The 16,934-nt window shown below is 40.6% G+C and overlaps 1 protein-coding gene across 1 annotated transcript; it reads left to right on the plus strand.

The window, feature by feature from the left end:
• The first annotated feature begins 3,491 nt into the window (after positions 1 to 3,491).
• fkbp8 (FKBP prolyl isomerase 8) lies at positions 3,492 to 16,437 on the plus strand. Its single transcript, XM_083766977.1, has 9 exons — positions 3,492 to 3,565; positions 6,573 to 6,834; positions 7,096 to 7,265; positions 7,423 to 7,511; positions 8,425 to 8,645; positions 10,289 to 10,461; positions 10,601 to 10,678; positions 14,173 to 14,313; positions 14,568 to 16,437. The coding sequence occupies exons 2-9, from the start codon at positions 6,573 to 6,575 to the stop codon at positions 14,652 to 14,654; spliced, it is 1,221 nt and encodes a 406-aa protein (XP_083623103.1). The 5' UTR covers positions 3,492 to 3,565; the 3' UTR covers positions 14,655 to 16,437.
• The last annotated feature ends 497 nt before the right edge of the window (positions 16,438 to 16,934 follow it).

Here is a 16,934-nt window from a genome sequence, read left to right on the forward strand (position 1 = left end):
GATAAAGTTATAAAAAACAGTAATCATTGAGCCTGATGTGATTGATGTTCTCGTTGTTCGTCTGCTAGCAATGTGAACCAGGTTGTGTTCAGAGTTCAGCAGAGACACCTCCAGGGTAGTTGGGCTTTAACCACTTTCACCATGGCGTCCCGATTTAAACAAAATAGCTGATCTACAACCTCACAACGTGTCGTCGTGTGATACGATATGTTATGAGCTTGTAGACCGGCTACTTTGGAAAATCTTAAGAGCTTAAGATTTGTGCCTCGTCCCACGATGACGCCGCTCCTCCCCCCCCACCCCCACCTTAAAATCTGTTATTTTCAGTGAGCGACGCATCGTACGATGAAGTATAGATCATCCATTATTACTCCTCCTCCCGGTCTGTCTGCAGCACCCCTCCCTCACTCCACCCCCCCCCCCCCCCCCTATCCTTTAATTTACTTTTTCTTGTAAATACTGTATAATGCATTTTGATATCATTGACATGTTTTGATATGTCAGTCATTACCAATGAATTCAGCTTAAAGTAAATTATAAATAAACTGTCCATGTTCTTTTTTTCATAATGGAGAGACGATGCGCTTGAGATTTGGTCCATGTTGGTGAATGCCAAACTTGCATTTAAAATGTATAGAATGCAGTAACGTAATCAGTAGAAACTGTATGCCGAATGGTGGGGGGGTGGGTAAATGCTTGAGACAGGCTAAACTGTCAGTAAATAATCTTCTAAGTGCAGGGTGAGGTGAATGCTGTTTCATCCTCCTTTTGTCCTTACCTGCTGTGTTATTAGTGAACTATTGGTTCTGGAATAATCATGCGACTGATTGTTCCAAATGCCATCGTCTCCTAAAAAAAAAACATGCGACCACATATTACAGTTTTTAATATGAAGGATTTTTATCAATTAAAAAAAACTTTTAAAAAGGAAAAAATACTTAGAGAACCTCATTTTAAATTAATAATAGATCAAAAATACTTAAGGGGAAAAACTGTGTCCTTTGCTATTCACTCCTGTAATAGCGTTGTATAGATTGATGCTCTCTCACTGATCCTCACTCAGTCCTCTTGTGTATATCGATTGTTGGCCATCTCTGTACTTCTATTGTGATGTATAATACTGTACCATTAGGGAGATTTGCTGGGTGGGTGGGGAGGTGATGCTGGGGCTGGGGATTCAAGGGAAGGGGATGGAATCGATTCTCCTGTACTGTTCATGGTCCTTTCTAATGACACGGCAGTATTCAATATGAAGCAGTCTGTCTCTTGGGTTTGCTTTGTATTTCATGGTAGGATAGTTCAGAATCTTGTCTTAGGGACTTAGGTGTCTTGTGTAGGTAATAAAGATGTCCTTTGTATGTTTCTTTATATTGTAAAGTTTCTTTAGACTGAAAGAAAAAAAACAGATAATTTGCTTATCAAAAAAGAAACAATGCATCAATAATAAATGTCATTTGATTTTTCCCCCTGTTGTTTGAATCTTTTCCTCTGAGCATAGACCTACATGATGGTAAATTCAAACTATTACAAGTATGACCTCTTTCTTGAGTATAATATTTATCATAGCTGATCTTATACAGTATGTTCTTTGTTCTGACTGAACTCTCACACAACTAATAATGCATAATATAGAATCATTCACTTATTTATTTTGTACATTTATGAAATTATCAAGAATAAATATAAGTTAAATTATTATACATTCAAATGGGTTTGGATTTACCAAGTCCCCCCCCCCCCCCCCCTTCCTTTTAAAAGTCACCTCAACTCCCACTTCTCTCAGCTCCTCTATCATGCTGTCTCTTTCCCTTTGGTACCTACTACAGTTAATAATTGTACGTTCCACAGTCCCTTTGGTACCTACTACAGTTAATAATAGTACGTTCCACAGTCCCTTTGGTACCTACTACAGTTAATAATAGTTCCACAGTCCCTTTGGTACCTACTACAGTTAATAATAGTACGTTCCACAGTCCCTTTGGTACCTACTACAGTTAATAATAGTACGTTCCACAGTCTCCTCATCCTGCCAGTGGTCATAGACCTTTAGGGTGCTTCTTAATTACATACATATTTTATTTAACACTATGTCCCAGTCTTAACCTTGTAATGATGACCTCCTCGCTCTCTTGCTTCTAGTTAATGTATCAGAATCATATTTATTACTTCCTCTACTTTATCCTACTGACGCCCAAACTTTGATTCTGCCTATGAGGGCGGACTCTGCCAATTAATGCTTTTCAAAGTGAACAAAGTGGTTTGTTGTCATTTGCGGATTTCTTGAAAAAAATAATAATAATAATAAATTAACAATCTGTTCCCATTGAAAAGCATTGGCAGAATCCGCCCTCATAGGAAGAATTAAAGTCTGGTGTGACTGTGACCACACCTTAATAGTCTAAAGCATTGTGCTGTATGAATTAGACACATGACTTCAACATTTAATGATAGCTTTGGTCTGGACAATTCTGCTAATGCAGTGATTTTCAAACATTTGAATTTCAAGATTCCTGAGTTTGATATGAATCATCTCCAGGACCTTCTTATTCCTCCTTTAAATGACGAACTGCCCAACCGCTATAACTGTAAAGGTTTCTGTTGCTTTCAGTGTAATGTACCGACCTAACAGACATTGCTTTTGTACAGTATGTTCAATAGTTCCTGCTTGCAATAGAAACTTTGCAGGACTGGTTTTTCCTCGTCTGCAGCATTGTGTGGACAAACACAGTCAACACAACTTCAAAATCTCTTCCTTTGATAAACCCTCTTGAGTTGACTGAATTCCTTGCACCAAAATTACAGAAGAGTGAAACTAGTTACCTTTGGTTTACCTTTTGGTGTCAAAATGAGTGGTCAGCTTACACTGACATCAATCATGTGGATATTTTCAAATGTATTAGATTTAAAGTGGTTGAACAGATTTTTATGCTATATTAAGCTGGGGAACCCCCTTAAGAACCCCTTTGTGAACCACTGAATTAGAGGTTCAACATACTGCTGCAAATGACTGACCCTATACTGTCCCACTCTGAAAAGAACCTGCTGACGCCCCAGTGTGATGTCACCCTCCGGACCTCATGGTTCACATAGCCTATTTTTATTTTCACATAGATATGAATGTTTGCAGACTATACAGTAGCAGTAGGCCTATGTGTGTTCTATTTGTGTTGCAATAATGGAAGACAGGTGTATTGCAATTGTTTTTGGAAACCTATGAGATTATTTCTCATTTTCACCACCAGGCGGCAGTGTTTGTTAAGTAGTTTACAATACATCGTCTCTGCTTTTGATTGATATTTATATTCCTTGCCTTCGTCGTGTCGCGCGCCGAAAATAGCAGGTCTAAAAGTTCACACCGCATCGCCTAGCAACGTACTGTGAGCTTGTAGATCTGCAATTTGAGAAGACGGGAGCTCTAGTAACGCGAGATTAAGAGAATGTCCAATAGAAACACAGATGCCTGAAGGTTACCAGGAAGAGAGAGCTGTTTGTATTAATGTAAGCAGAGAGTAGCAGTAGCTGGATTCGACTGGACCTTGGAGTTGTTGTCCCTTTCTGATCCAAAGTAGGTTCAGCAGATATTTTAATGCTAACTTATTGGGGTCGTTGTAAAATGTGGGCCGATCGCTTTGTGACGTTATATTGTTGGTCGTATGCTTTAATTGACAGTCAAATAAATACAATAAAAACAAGTGTGGCTACTGTTAGCCTAGCCAGCTAACGTTAGATAGCATTAGCTTTGTTTTAAGACGTTGAGACAACAGTAAACGTATTAGAAAGTTCTGGAAAAACATAGTAAGCCTGGTTGATAATCAACACGTGCTGTTGAAGTCTAATAGGTAGGCTATATCAGGCATTTGATAAACATAGCAAAAGGTTAAGTTTAGTGAGCGCAATATTGCAGCCAACGTCTTGGAAGGTTTTTCCTTCTGAATGAATTGGGCTGCTTAACTTATAGGTTACCGGCTTTATACGGTTTTATATTGATGACTTAATGTCCCGGTTTCATCATTCACTACAACATTGTCCCGGTTTTAGCCCGAATTAAAACAACAGTTGTTTTTAGTGGTCCCATACAATTACTTGTTCTTTTCATGTAAACATTCATTTAAGCCATAATGCTTACTCAAATACCCCTTTAGCTTCTCTGACGGCTCTCCTGCAACTACAAGAAGTCTCACGCTTCACATATCATCATTTTTCACATTTTCAACGTAGCCGAGGGTACAATACACAAAATACATAAACACAACATTATAAATCAGGATAAATTACAAAGGAACTTTATACAGAACAACCATCAGTAAAATAAATCAATTGAAGCAGGAGCAATCACGGTGAAAAATGTTCTGGAGCATTCCTTTGAACTGACCGAAGGATGGCAGCAGGGAGCTCAGTTTTAAAGAGTTTTGGACTTCATTTCACGAAGTTGGGCCATTGACAGAAAAAGCTGTCTTGCTGTCTCCATATCTCGTAGTCATTTTTCACCTTGCAACTTTGAATCAACATTAGATTTTTATGCAACCTTAATATTATTTTTTGAGGGGGCTAGCCCCTCCTATATCCAGCTTTTGGTGTCTGTCCTCTAACTTTGTCCTACACAAACATTAAATTCCCATTGACAATGAATGGAGAATTTTATGTCAGTGTCTGAGCAAATAGACATGTCTATTTTACATCACGATGATAAGAGCGCCCCTCACTTAACACGGGTGTGATTTTTACATGTAGGTTATATCATGAGCATAACAATTGAATTGTTACACAATCCTGTCCCCATTTAACCAACCCTCCCATCCTACCCAGCACCCACCAAATTACAGCACGCAGAATGCTGACACAAAACAGAATTAAAACAAACAATACAACAATAAAAAGTGCATACAGTGCCTTCGGAAAGTATTCACCCCTTCACTTTTACCACATTTTGTTTTGTTACAGCCTCATTTCAAAATGGATTAAATTCGTTTTTTTCCTCATCAATCTACACACAATACCCCATAATGATGAAGTGAAAAAAGTTTTCTCAAATATCTTGTTAATTTATTAAAAATAAGAACATGTACATAAGTATTCACACTCTTGACTTAGTACTAAGTTTGTAAGCAATTACAGCCTTAAGACTTTTTGGGAATGATGCTACAAGCTTGGCACACTTGAATTTGGGGTATTTTCCCCCTTTTTCTCTGCAGATCCTCTCATCCTCTGTCAGGTTAGACGGGGAGCATCGCTACACAGCTATTTTCAGGTCCTTCCAGAGATGCTCAATGGGGTTCAAGTCTGGGCTCTGGCTGGGCCACTCAAGGACTTTAACAGAGTTGTCCTAAAACCAATCCTTCATTATCTTAGCTGTGTGCTTGGGGTCGTTGTCCTGTTGGAAGGTGAATCGTTGACCAAGTCGGAGGTCCTGAGCGCTCTGGAGCAGGTTTTCATCCAGGATGTCTCTGTACACTGCTCCATTCATCTTTCCCTCTATCCTGACAAGTCTCCCAGTTCCTGGGAGACTTGTTCTCCCCACAGCATGATGCTGCCACCACCATGCTTCACCGTAAGGATGGTATTTGCCAGGTGATGAGTGGTGCCTGGTTTCCTCCAGACGTAACGCTTGGCATTCAGGCCAAAAAGCTCTATTTTGGTTTCATCAGACAAGAGAATCTTGTTAATAATGGTATGAGAGTCGTTTAGGTGCCTTTTTGGCAAACTCCAAGTGCGCTGTGACGCCCGGCTGTCATGTGCCTTTTATTGAGGAGAGGCTTCGGTCTGGAGGAAACCAGGTACCGCTCATCACCTGGCAAATACCATCCCTACGGTGAAGCATGGTGGTGGCAGCATCATGCTGTGGGGATGTTTTTCAACGGCAGGAACTGGGAGACTTGTCAGGATAAAGGGAAAGCAGTGTACAGACATTCTGGATGAAAACCTGCTCCAGAGTGCTCAGGACCTCCGACTTGGTCAACGATTCACCTTCCAACAGGACAACGACCCCAAGCACACAGCTAAGATAACGAAGTATTGGTTTTTTAACTCTGTGAAAGTCCTTGAGTGGCCCAGCCAGAGCCCAGACTTGAACCCCATTGAGCATCTCTGGAAGGACCTGAAAATAGCTGTTCGGCGACGCTCCCCGTCTAACCTGACAGAGCTTGAGAGGATCTGCAGAGAAAAAGTGGGAGAATACCCCAAATTCAAGTATGCCAAGCTTGTAGGATCATTCCCAAAAAGTCTTAAGGCTGTAATTGCTGCCAAAGGTGCCTCAACTTGGTACTAAGTCAAGAGTGTGAATACTTATGTGTTTTTCCAGTTTTTTATTTTTTATAAATTAACAAAATATTTGAGACAACTTTTTTCACTTCATCATTATGGGGTATTGTGTGTAGATTGATGAGGAAAAAAACGAATTTAATCCATTTTGAAATGAGGCTGTAACAAAACAAAATGTGGTAAAAGTGAAGGGGTGTGAATACTTTCCGAAGGCACTGTAATAACAGTAGTAATCTGTTATACGTAGAAGGGGACTTTCCCCGCCTCCCAACACTACTGCCTGCTTGCTACTTATTACATACATTTCTGCTCAGATGACGGACAAAGAGGAGGCAGTCGAAACTGGTGATAGCCACGATGACACTCCAATGTCAACCAAGCAGGCCGAAGCCATCTCGCTGCTGGACAGTGGGGAGGACTTTGAGATGCTAGATGAAGAAGATATTGACGACGAACCACCTCCTCTGGAAGATGCTGGCGGTGGGAAAGTGAACGAGACAGACGAGTGTGAAGAGACGGAAGAAGACCAGGATACTGAGAGTTCATCCGTAGTGGGCGAGTGGCTCGAAGTACTAGGTATGTGGAGGGTCAAAGGAATAGAATAGACAGTGCTAATGTTAAGCCGTTTGCCACAAAGTTACTTCTTGTAATGATAATGTAGTAGGTAGTAGGTGGCTAGCCGCTGGAATCTAGAGTACATGACAGCCCTTGCATCCAAAAAGAAAAGTCCTATCTGATTGTATCTAAGAGTTGCTTGTGGCTACTATTTTCATTTAAATGTAAATAATAACTGTTAGTTAACATTGTTTGCATTGTAATGTTGCTGCATGTCTGCAGGTAATGACCAGCTGAAGAAGAAAATCTTGGTGCTTGGCAAAGGGCGTGACAGCCGGCCTCTGAAAGGACAGAATGTCAAGGTGCATCTGAAGTCTTCTCTGACTGATGGGACACTTGTAGAGGAGCAACCGGAGCTCTCTTTCACTCTGGGAGATGGTGATGTAATCCAGGTAAAAACGAATCAAAATGTCTGTGATATCACCATTTCGGTTGTTTATAATCTGTAAATAATCACTGATAAAACTTCAGGTTACTGATGTTGGATACTAATGGTGTATTATTGTGATATCAATGTTCCACAATACAGTCAGTTGTTTCTTCTTTCAGTCCCTGGATCTCACTGTGCAGCTCATGGAATTGGGAGAGAAGGCTCTCATCCAGGCTGATGCAAAATATGCATATGGAACTTTGGGGAGGTAGGCAGTTTGTTTCAATCTAGCTGTTAGTGGTTTAGTCTGTAATATTATATGCCACTGTAGTTGAAACAGACAAGTATTTCAGTCAATGACTGTCCATATAAGTTTGACTAGTGGACACCCCTCATATGCCTATCGGAGGTATGCTACTAGCTGTCATTAGACCGACAACCTAACCCTAACTGCAAGCATGACGCAACGCATGTTGGGAGCGATGGGTGATTTCTGCATGTGGGGCCTTTGGTGTTTCAGATAAGCGTGCGCACCCCACTCATGCACTATATTGTTTGCGGAGCTTTGTGCATGTCTGTTCTCGCCAAACCTGGCCACAGCAGGATCTCTGGTCGATGCATTTCAATTAACTTTTTGCCGCCCAAAACATGTTCACTGCGCGAGTGGAGCGTCTAGTTTCGAGTGCAGGTGGAATGCCAGCTTTATCTTCAACAACTACTGTTTGTTCTGATGATTTGTTTCCTTTAGCTATCTCTCTGATCGCCATAGACTTACTGAGAATGAATCATGTCATCAAGAGGCTCCGTTGGTCTGTTGACTTGAGAATGAATTATTAGGTGACAAAATATTTAGTTTTTTCATAAATGAACACTTCATCATACTCCAGTGTCACAGTGACTACAAGCTCACACAACGTGTTGCGATGCAACACTTTGTGAACTTGTAGTTCTATATATATTATATATATCTATATTGGATCCATTGGAAGTTCTTTTTCCATTTCCTTTTTTTGGATTTATAGGTTTTGGACTTAGCGGTGACGTTATATATTATACATATTTAGCTGACTTCGGTGACGTTATATATTATACATATTTAGCTGAATAATAAGTCAAGGTCCATTTCACACTGTGGGATTATGGTATTTGAATGCTCCAAATTTGGACTTTTCTCCCCCCAGTATTGATCCTGAGGTTCCTCCCAACGCTGATCTGTCCATGGAGGTCGAGCTGCTGGAGACCACGGAGGCTCCAGACTTGGAGCTCCTGTCTCCTGAAGAGAGGATCGCCCTCGCCGGTCAGAAGCGGGAACGGGGCAACTACTACTATCAGCGTGGTGATTACGCCTTTGCTGTCAACTCCTATAGCATCGCTCTGCAGATTACAGAATCTAGTTCTAAAGGTAAGCTATTGTGCATGGGCAGCAGTGTTCTAGGCACCGGGCAATAGGAGAAGCAACTAAAATTGGAAGTCCATTGTAAGACCACTGGATGTTGGTCATGTTCTGATCTACACACGCATCACCCTTATCTTTTGAACACAAAATCTGCAATACTATTTTTATTTTTGCTAATACATTTTCAGATTGTTAGGTTATACAGTACCTGTATGTGTTTCTTTTTCCCCCTACATTTTGACTAGTCGATTATTTTAAGTTATTTCTCCCAGTTTAGTCTGTATGCCAATTCAATCCTCACACTCCTTTCCACTGCTACCTGTGAGGAGTCCCCACTGGGATAACGGCACCTCCATTCTACCGTGGTGGAGTTGAATCCCTAGACTCAACGTTGGTGGGCATGTACTTGACCCCCCTGCACCACCCGAGCGCCCACTTTAGAATATACTAGGGATGCCAAACGACTCATATTTGGCCAATCGACGAATCGAGGCCGAAAATCGGCTAATTATATTTTTGTTGTTGCTGCGCAGCAGTTGAGGAGAATGCAACTATGCATTCCTTTAAGCAACACAACTTCTGCAGCTGCATCCATATGTTTAGAATTTGCATCAATGATCAAATCCCAATAATAAAAAATAAACTTTATTTTGCAAACAACGAAACTGAAGGAGCAGCGGCGCTATCGGCTAGTAGTCCCAACTCTCAAGTGTCTGCAGCCTGTCACGAGCCCCGTAATGAACTGATACGGGACGCACGTTGTTCTGTATTTTAATGTCGGGTCGGAGAATAAATACAGTATGAATGACGGCGCGATTTATTTGACAACTCTGTCCTGCTTTCTTCACGAGAAGAGAAGAGCGCTCACCGCTCAGAACAGAGCAGACCTGTGGCTGTCAGCTCACTTTACGGCATGTGTAGATGAGATGTGAACATGGTTCTGGGAAGCTCAGAGCTGCAGCCATTGGCTCATGATACGAGCACACGACCAATGGGACAGATCATTCAGTGTTGCTAAGATACCACCCCCCACCACACACACACACCCTTGGACGATGGGGTCCACAGCCCTCTGCTCAAAGTTAACTTGCATGTGACGCACTGACAGGCGCAACAGCACAAACACGTACCTCTCCCATTTGGAAAACATTTCAAACAGCAACGTTTTAACGTTTTACATTACAAAAAAATTATAATACAAATAAAAACGATTTTTCGACTCATACGTTTTGAGGCGCGGGAGGCATGAGTCGATAATCAAGTCGATTTTCAACAATTTTCAACATCCCTAGAATATACTTATTGCTGTTTGTTCTGTTGTGTTATATAATTCATGGTGCAAAAGGTAAACATAATTACACATTTATAAAGGTCTAGATAATGGATGTAAAAAATTAGCACTTGGGCACCCATTTTCACATCGGGCAGCCGACAGTGTTTCTGGATGATTCTAGAATCATTCCAGCTCTGGTTGAGGTGTGGGTAGATTAAATTAATTGTAATTTGTTGCCACATCAATAAATGGGATATGTCACTTTTTTCACCACTGATGAGTGCAGGCTTGAATGTTATGTTGTGATCTTTCTGTTAAATTCTGTAATGATGGTGATGCAGTGATCAATGGTTTTTGCATGTTTCCTATCTTGCAGTGGACATCAGTCCTGAGGAGGAGACAGAGCTAATAGATGTAAAGGTGAAGTGTTTAAACAACATGGCTGCCTCTCAGCTGAAGCTCGACCACTATGAAGCAGCACTCAAGTCTTGTGTATCGGCATTGGCTCACCAGCCAGAAAACATAAAAGCACTTTTCCGCATGGGCAAGGTAGTCTATTTGTGAATCTTCTCTTCTCTTCTCTTCTCTTCTCTTCTCTTCTCTTCTCTTCTCTTCTCTTCTCTTCTCTTCTCTGTGTAATGGGTCATTGTATTAAGAAACTAAAAAAATATGGTATGGTCTCTTTTAGGTATTGGCATTGCAAGGTGAAAATGCAGAAGCCATTAGAATTCTGAGGAAGGCACTGAAGTTGGAACCAAGTAACAAGGTAATGCTGCCCTCTTCCACTTCCCACTTCCTTTATGTTTATGTATGTTTATGTAACAATGTATCAATTGTTTGGGAAAACCAAAATCAGGAACAGGAATGTGTTGTAGTGCTCACCCGTGTCCAGCAGATGGCGCCACAGTATTGCTGTAGTCTCCAGTGGGAAGTCAGGTGGGATGCCGACTCATCATTTAAGTGAATCACGTTTTCACGTTGTTCCTGTAAATAGGTTTATCTCTTGGTGCCCCACTGTACACACAGGTCTAATGCCTGGCTCCTGCTCCTACACTGCTTACATAGGCTGATACGTGATGTTCTTTGGCTACACAAGGCCATCTGTAGCACTTGCCGTAGCACTTGCCCTAGCCTTGACAACCTTACAGGCGTATGCAAAGGCTCAACTTATGTAACTTACCGGTAGATATCATTTTATATAGACATGACACTCTATAGTGTGTAACTGTATATGCATGTTTCATTATATCGATATTCCACTGGTTCTTAGCTTACATATGAGTCCTGATGACTATTTTTATGGATTTGATGTATTACCATGTTTTTGTTCCTGCTTACTGTAAATCGCTCTGGATTAAGGGCGTCTGCTAAATGCCTAAATTGTAAATTGACAGCTCAGTGCGTTGGCTTTTTGGATCAGCTGAATGGCTGAACAGCTTGGTCCTTGTGCACACAATCCCCACTTCAATCTTACACCATTGACCAAAACGTCATTGTGTTTTGATGCTCTGTCACACGTCGATGCCTCAAAATTAGAACCATGCTTGTGAGAGACTCGTCAACAGCTTTTGACATGTGCACATCATCACATGACGCTTCTTAGTGTGGCTGCACCCATTGTAAACACCTATTGATGGCTCTCTAATGATGTCAGGTGTTTTTTTTAGCATGGATTTTGTCCTGGAGGAAAAATATGAATCACCCATAACAATACTTGTGGGTGAATATTCGGTCGGGTACCTAAAACTATTGTAAAGGTGATAAATAATTTGGCAGATTTCCTAAAACTCCTTGATATATGCTAAAGTAGTCAGTACACATCTCATCATTAAAAGACACAGTAACATCCTGAAACGTGTCATGTATCAGGAATGACTTCCACTATGAAACCTGGTTATTCCATTATATGGATGATTGTTCTAGTTCTGTATTAGAATTGTCACCAGTATGCTGTTAGCTGCCTCAATCCGTGTGTGTGTGTGTGTGTGTGTGTGTGTGTGTGTGTGTGTGTGTGTGTGTGTGTGTGTGTGTGTGTGTGTGTGTGTGTGTGTGTGTGTGTGTGTGTGTGTGTGTGTGTGGCGCTGTCCGCCCACCCACTATAACACCTGTTATCAAGACACGTCTGATATGCCATCAATTTAATATTTTACATATGCACAGATTGTATGTGTGTACAGTATGTGAGCTACATACTTTGTTATACCAACAGTATGTAATGGAAATCAGTATGACGTGTGTTCACATAGGAATATAACACCTATATGCAAAAAAGAAATTCCAAAATAAAGACCACAAATAAAATGACAACTAATTAATTCACAATCTAATATAAAATTGCGCATCAAGGGGCCACAGTGCCCAGTTAACGCATCTAAAATAGTTGTGTGAATGCCAGTGGAGGTATTGCTTCACCTTTGTGAAGCTAAGTCCAGCTGCATAACCACATTGTTTTTGATAGTACAATTTAAGTGTTATGCAATTTAACTTATTTTTAAGGTCTTGTGGTCTTACCAATGTAAGCCAGTCCACATGGCCCATGGGCATTTAAGGGTGTATATATATTACATTAGCAATAGAACGTGAAATCACACCTTTAATTTTCTTCCCATGTGGGGTGGTTGAATGAGTTAGTTTTGTATATCAAATGACATTGTGGGCAATGACCACATGGGTAGATTCGGTGTCGGATGTATTGTGGTCACTGGTCAGTCACCGTCAGTGGATCTGAAACGCAAGCCGATCCGTCGGATGCGTCCATTTCCCGTGTTATCTTTTGAGGCTGTGGGCAGTGCAGACAAAGTGCAGTTTTTCCGGATTTGTAGTTTGTTTAACTATTGCTATATTTAAGGAAGGACAGTGGAATGCACGCAGACAATATTTACTTATGTAAGTAGTAAGAAAATATTGTGATAGCACCTTGACAAATATGAAAACATTCATCATTATGAATCATGTGAATTACATCACTTGACACATTGATATGGTAGAAGGGTCTGATTTGTGACAAAGCACAGAGGTGTGTTGTATATAGAATGTGAAACTATCAGTGTATGGACTAATAAAAACTTCTTCTTTATTTGGGATACTTTATTAGGCTTGCACATAGGTTGGTAAACAGCTGCCCTCGGTTTCCTCTAGTCCAAGAAATGCTCAGGCACTTAAATTCAGGCTGTGATTTGTCCAAGTTGAACCCGACGTGTTGGACTCTATTTTTCCCAAGAGGAGAAAAAGGAACAGGGAAGCTAGTGCTTCTGGTGTCTGACGTGTCTGTCCAGGCCTTTAGCAGCATGTTATGTATTCTAGATTAGGGGGTTGGTTTCTTGTACACCACGCATGGAGGCTTAGAAAGATTTGTGTCAATTCTCTCTTGGATACAGGTGAATACTGAATGGCACAAGCCACTCTGTATGTTTTTGTCTAGCAGCAAAGCAGTAGGAGTATGTTTTGCACTCTGTCTTTGTGTGTGTGTGTGTGTGTGTGTGTGTGTGTGTGTGTGTGTGTGTGTGTGTGTGTGTGTGTGTGTGTGTGTGTGTGTGTTCGTCCAGCGTCCGTGTGTCCTTCCGTCTGCGTACAGCTAATCTCAGGCACCGTTGGCCCAGGCCGATGCCAAACTGTACACACACTCCCTGGATGTCAATGATGAACCTCTGCCCCAATCTTTCCACAATGGCCTGTTATAGCGCCACCATGAGGCAGATGTTTGCTAAATGCATTTCTTCCCATATTCCATCCCGATTGGCTAAGATTGCCTTCCAAAGTTTGCAGGATTGGTCCATTTTGAACAAAATGCCTCAAATCTTGAACACACATCTGTGAAATTATGCATGCACATTCCCAATAGGCAGAGGAAGAAATGGCACTTACAAATTTGAAATCAGCCTCATGGTGACGCTATAACAGGCTAATTCAATACAACCACCAGACGACATATTTCAAAAACGTTATAATATTTTTTATATTTATATTGTCTTTGTATGAACATTTTGGGCTCTTTTGTTTGGGTGGGAAGTCTTCATTATCTAATTCAGTCTTTTGAATGGATTATCTTATTGACCATGGAGATGTGTTTCTAACAATAGGCTTTCGGTACAAGTCAGTTTTTATGCTGTTTATGACTGAAAAGTTTTCATTTCATCGACGTTAACTGAAGGTGTTTATTATTTGAGTTTATGTGGTTGTGAAATTCATGTATCCCATAAAGTTGGACTGAGGCATACAACTCCTTGCTCACATAATTTTTTGTCTCTTATCCATGTGTAGACTATCCATGCAGAACTATCCAAGCTGGTGAAGAAGCACTCGGAGCAGAAGGGAGCGGAGCAGGCCATGTACAAGAAGATGCTGGGTAACCCTAGCAGTACCACCTGCGTCACGCAGAAATACCAGGCCAAGTCCTCGTGGGTAAGTTGGGTATTTCTAATGATGCCCACCTTTGAAGGATGCTGTAGTAAATTCTGTGGGACTTTCCTGTCATCAAATCCTGCTTTGTTATTCAAACTGTTTGTGTGAAATGGAATGGGTAAACAGAGGCTTTGTGAGGTTACTGATTTTAAGGTTATGCCTTGCATATGAAACGCAGAGGGAAGTTCAGGACTTATTAATGATAATCCAACTTATGCATTGTTTTCTATTTCTCTCTTTCAATATTTCCCCAGGGTCTCAGCTGGAAGTGGCTATTTGGTGCCACTGCAGTAGCCATCGGTGGTGTTGCATTATCTGTTGTGATTGCTGCCAGAAACTGAAGCAAACCTGTAGCCAACGCCCTTCCAAAAGGAGAGCCTAAACAATGGAAATATTTAAAATGTCTGGCAGTGCCTTTGGAACATGGCTAGAAGGGGGAAACCAATGTTGATTGGTCAGTTGCCTCTTCACATTGACTGTCCCTGGGTTTCTCTGCTATGTTTGAGAAATATATATAATGACAAATAATAAAGAGGGGGGGACTGGGGTAGTGGCAATTATATAAAATTGTGTAGCCCTATCAGTACTCTTTCACATTATCAGACACTAAACCCTGATTTATACTAGATCAAAAATAGTCTATCTACAAGCTTTTAAATCTTTGAGCTTGTAGATGTGCTATTTTCGGCACGTGAAACCGGCACACAACTAAGTATAAATTAAGCTTAATTGTTTGTTTTGCCGTCTTTGGTATAGTGATAGTATGATATTGGCTAATTGAGCACTGGAATGCAAATTCATTAATTGTACATTTATTAACTAATCTCTACATCAGACATATAACTACTGTGATATTGTCCCTTTAAGTTATTTTCAAAGCTTGAGGTCATGGTGTTTAATTGAACATCACGTGTGACCTGATTTCTTAGAGAATGTGATTTTAGTTTTTTAGTAGGGGAGATGTGATATTGATTGGCGTAACCTAGATGCTGTATTGTCTTGAGGTTCTCACACCCTGGTAAGCCACTTGCCCTGTGTCATAATTATCTCCCCCTCTATTCATGTACACAAAAGACAAAAGAGTGGCCGTTTGGGAGATGGTGGGTTCCCGGTTCAAATCCCTTACGTTCACGTTGAAGTGTCCTTGAACAAGACACTGAACTGTCCCATGGAAAGGGAGGGGAGGTTGCTTCATTCCAACACTGGAACTGGTACCGGTTCCATTACATTTGCATTAACAGTTGCCGCTAACCATTCCTATATTTCCGCTGCTCTTTGAAAGTCTGTATTCTCCCTTCATTTGCATCTGTTGGCTCCCTTGGAGCAGTGTGTGATCTCAGAGCAATGAGGTATGAAAAGACTAAATTAACAAAGTGTTTTACTAAAGTAAGGTGAAGACCAGTGCATGAAATGCTAGCATGAAAACTAGACAAATCTGCCAGTGCAAAAGAAAAGTCTGGCCTGCTCGGTTGCGATCTGATTTCCCTGCCCCCGAAGTTGTGCGGCACCAATCAGGGCCTAGTGTGCAATTATGGCATTTTTATTAATCCGCCCCTTGGAATTGCATTTCCACACAGAGATTCCAGACTAATATCTATGCAGTGATATTTGTCTGGCCATTCCAGTTTAATGTAATGCAGCGCTAGACCGGCAAAAACATAATCTATGCCTCTGGCCTGGCAGAGATAAGGGTAGAGAATCATTCAGCACACAGACTATTAAAAAAGTGTTGCAGGTGTAAGAAATAGTCTTCATTCTTCATTTTCAATCTTGTATACCTCACTTTTCAATGATTAAGACCAAATATAAGATGAGCCTTCAACCGCAATCTTTGTTTTATTTATAGATTTTCCCTGCCCTATAGGCTATGATTTATCTTTTTTTTTTGTCTTTTATGGTTGTTACAAAGTTGCTAATTTATTTAGTTTTTTTTTTAAATACTGTTTTAATGAAGCCGGTGAATTGATATGTAAAGATAAAAATGGTACAAAAGTGTGTAAAGTCACAGACATACTCAATAGTTAGTATACAGAAGATTACATGGGTTACTCTTGAGTTTCTGACATTCCCTGCCTTTGTTGATTTTGTATTTATCTCAATAAACGTTTGTCTATTCTGTTATTACTCAAATGTATTATCTCTCAACATAAGACCTCTGCAAACATTGTGCAATACATTTTATTTTTATCGCACATTACATCTTTGTAAATCACAAAGTGTACACTAGAGTTTAAAAAAACGGACACACCTAGGTCAGGAAACAGCCAAACAAGTTTTAGAACTGCTGTTAGGGTTATCATTATGGCATAAACAATACGTTGAGTCATGGTAAATGTAGGTCTGAGATGAAGTGCTATTTGTTCAAAGCATGTGTAGGCTACTTTACATTATTTCAGACCATTTTCCAAAGCATACTTTTATTCTTTACTTTTTCACATTTTTAGGGGGAAAATTTCACATTGCAGTGCCCACCCACAGACTTCTCTGGTGACCATTCTTAAAGTAGGCTAACAGTTGTTTTGTTGTTTCTAGTGATTGCAATCTACTGTTGTCTGGTACCTTCTCCACCCTTTGGGACCAACAAGCCATATACCTAGTTAAAACTACCTTGACTGATTTGA

The sequence above is a fragment of the Protomyctophum parallelum genome (genome assembly GCF_964188405.1).
Source record: "Protomyctophum parallelum genome assembly, chromosome: 6".
Lineage (NCBI taxonomy): Eukaryota > Metazoa > Chordata > Actinopteri > Myctophiformes > Myctophidae > Protomyctophum > Protomyctophum parallelum.

Bases quoted from the DNA above. Each gene is read 5' to 3' on its own strand.
- fkbp8 (XM_083766977.1), top strand. From the start codon at position 6,573: ATGACGGACAAAGAGGAGGCAGTCGAAACTGGTGATAGCCACGATGAC. The intron at 10,462-10,600 runs GTAGTCTATTTG...GGTCTCTTTTAG, and splicing joins CACTTTTCCGCATGGGCAAG to GTATTGGCATTGCAAGGTGA. The intron at 10,679-14,172 runs GTAATGCTGCCC...ATCCATGTGTAG, and splicing joins AGTTGGAACCAAGTAACAAG to ACTATCCATGCAGAACTATC.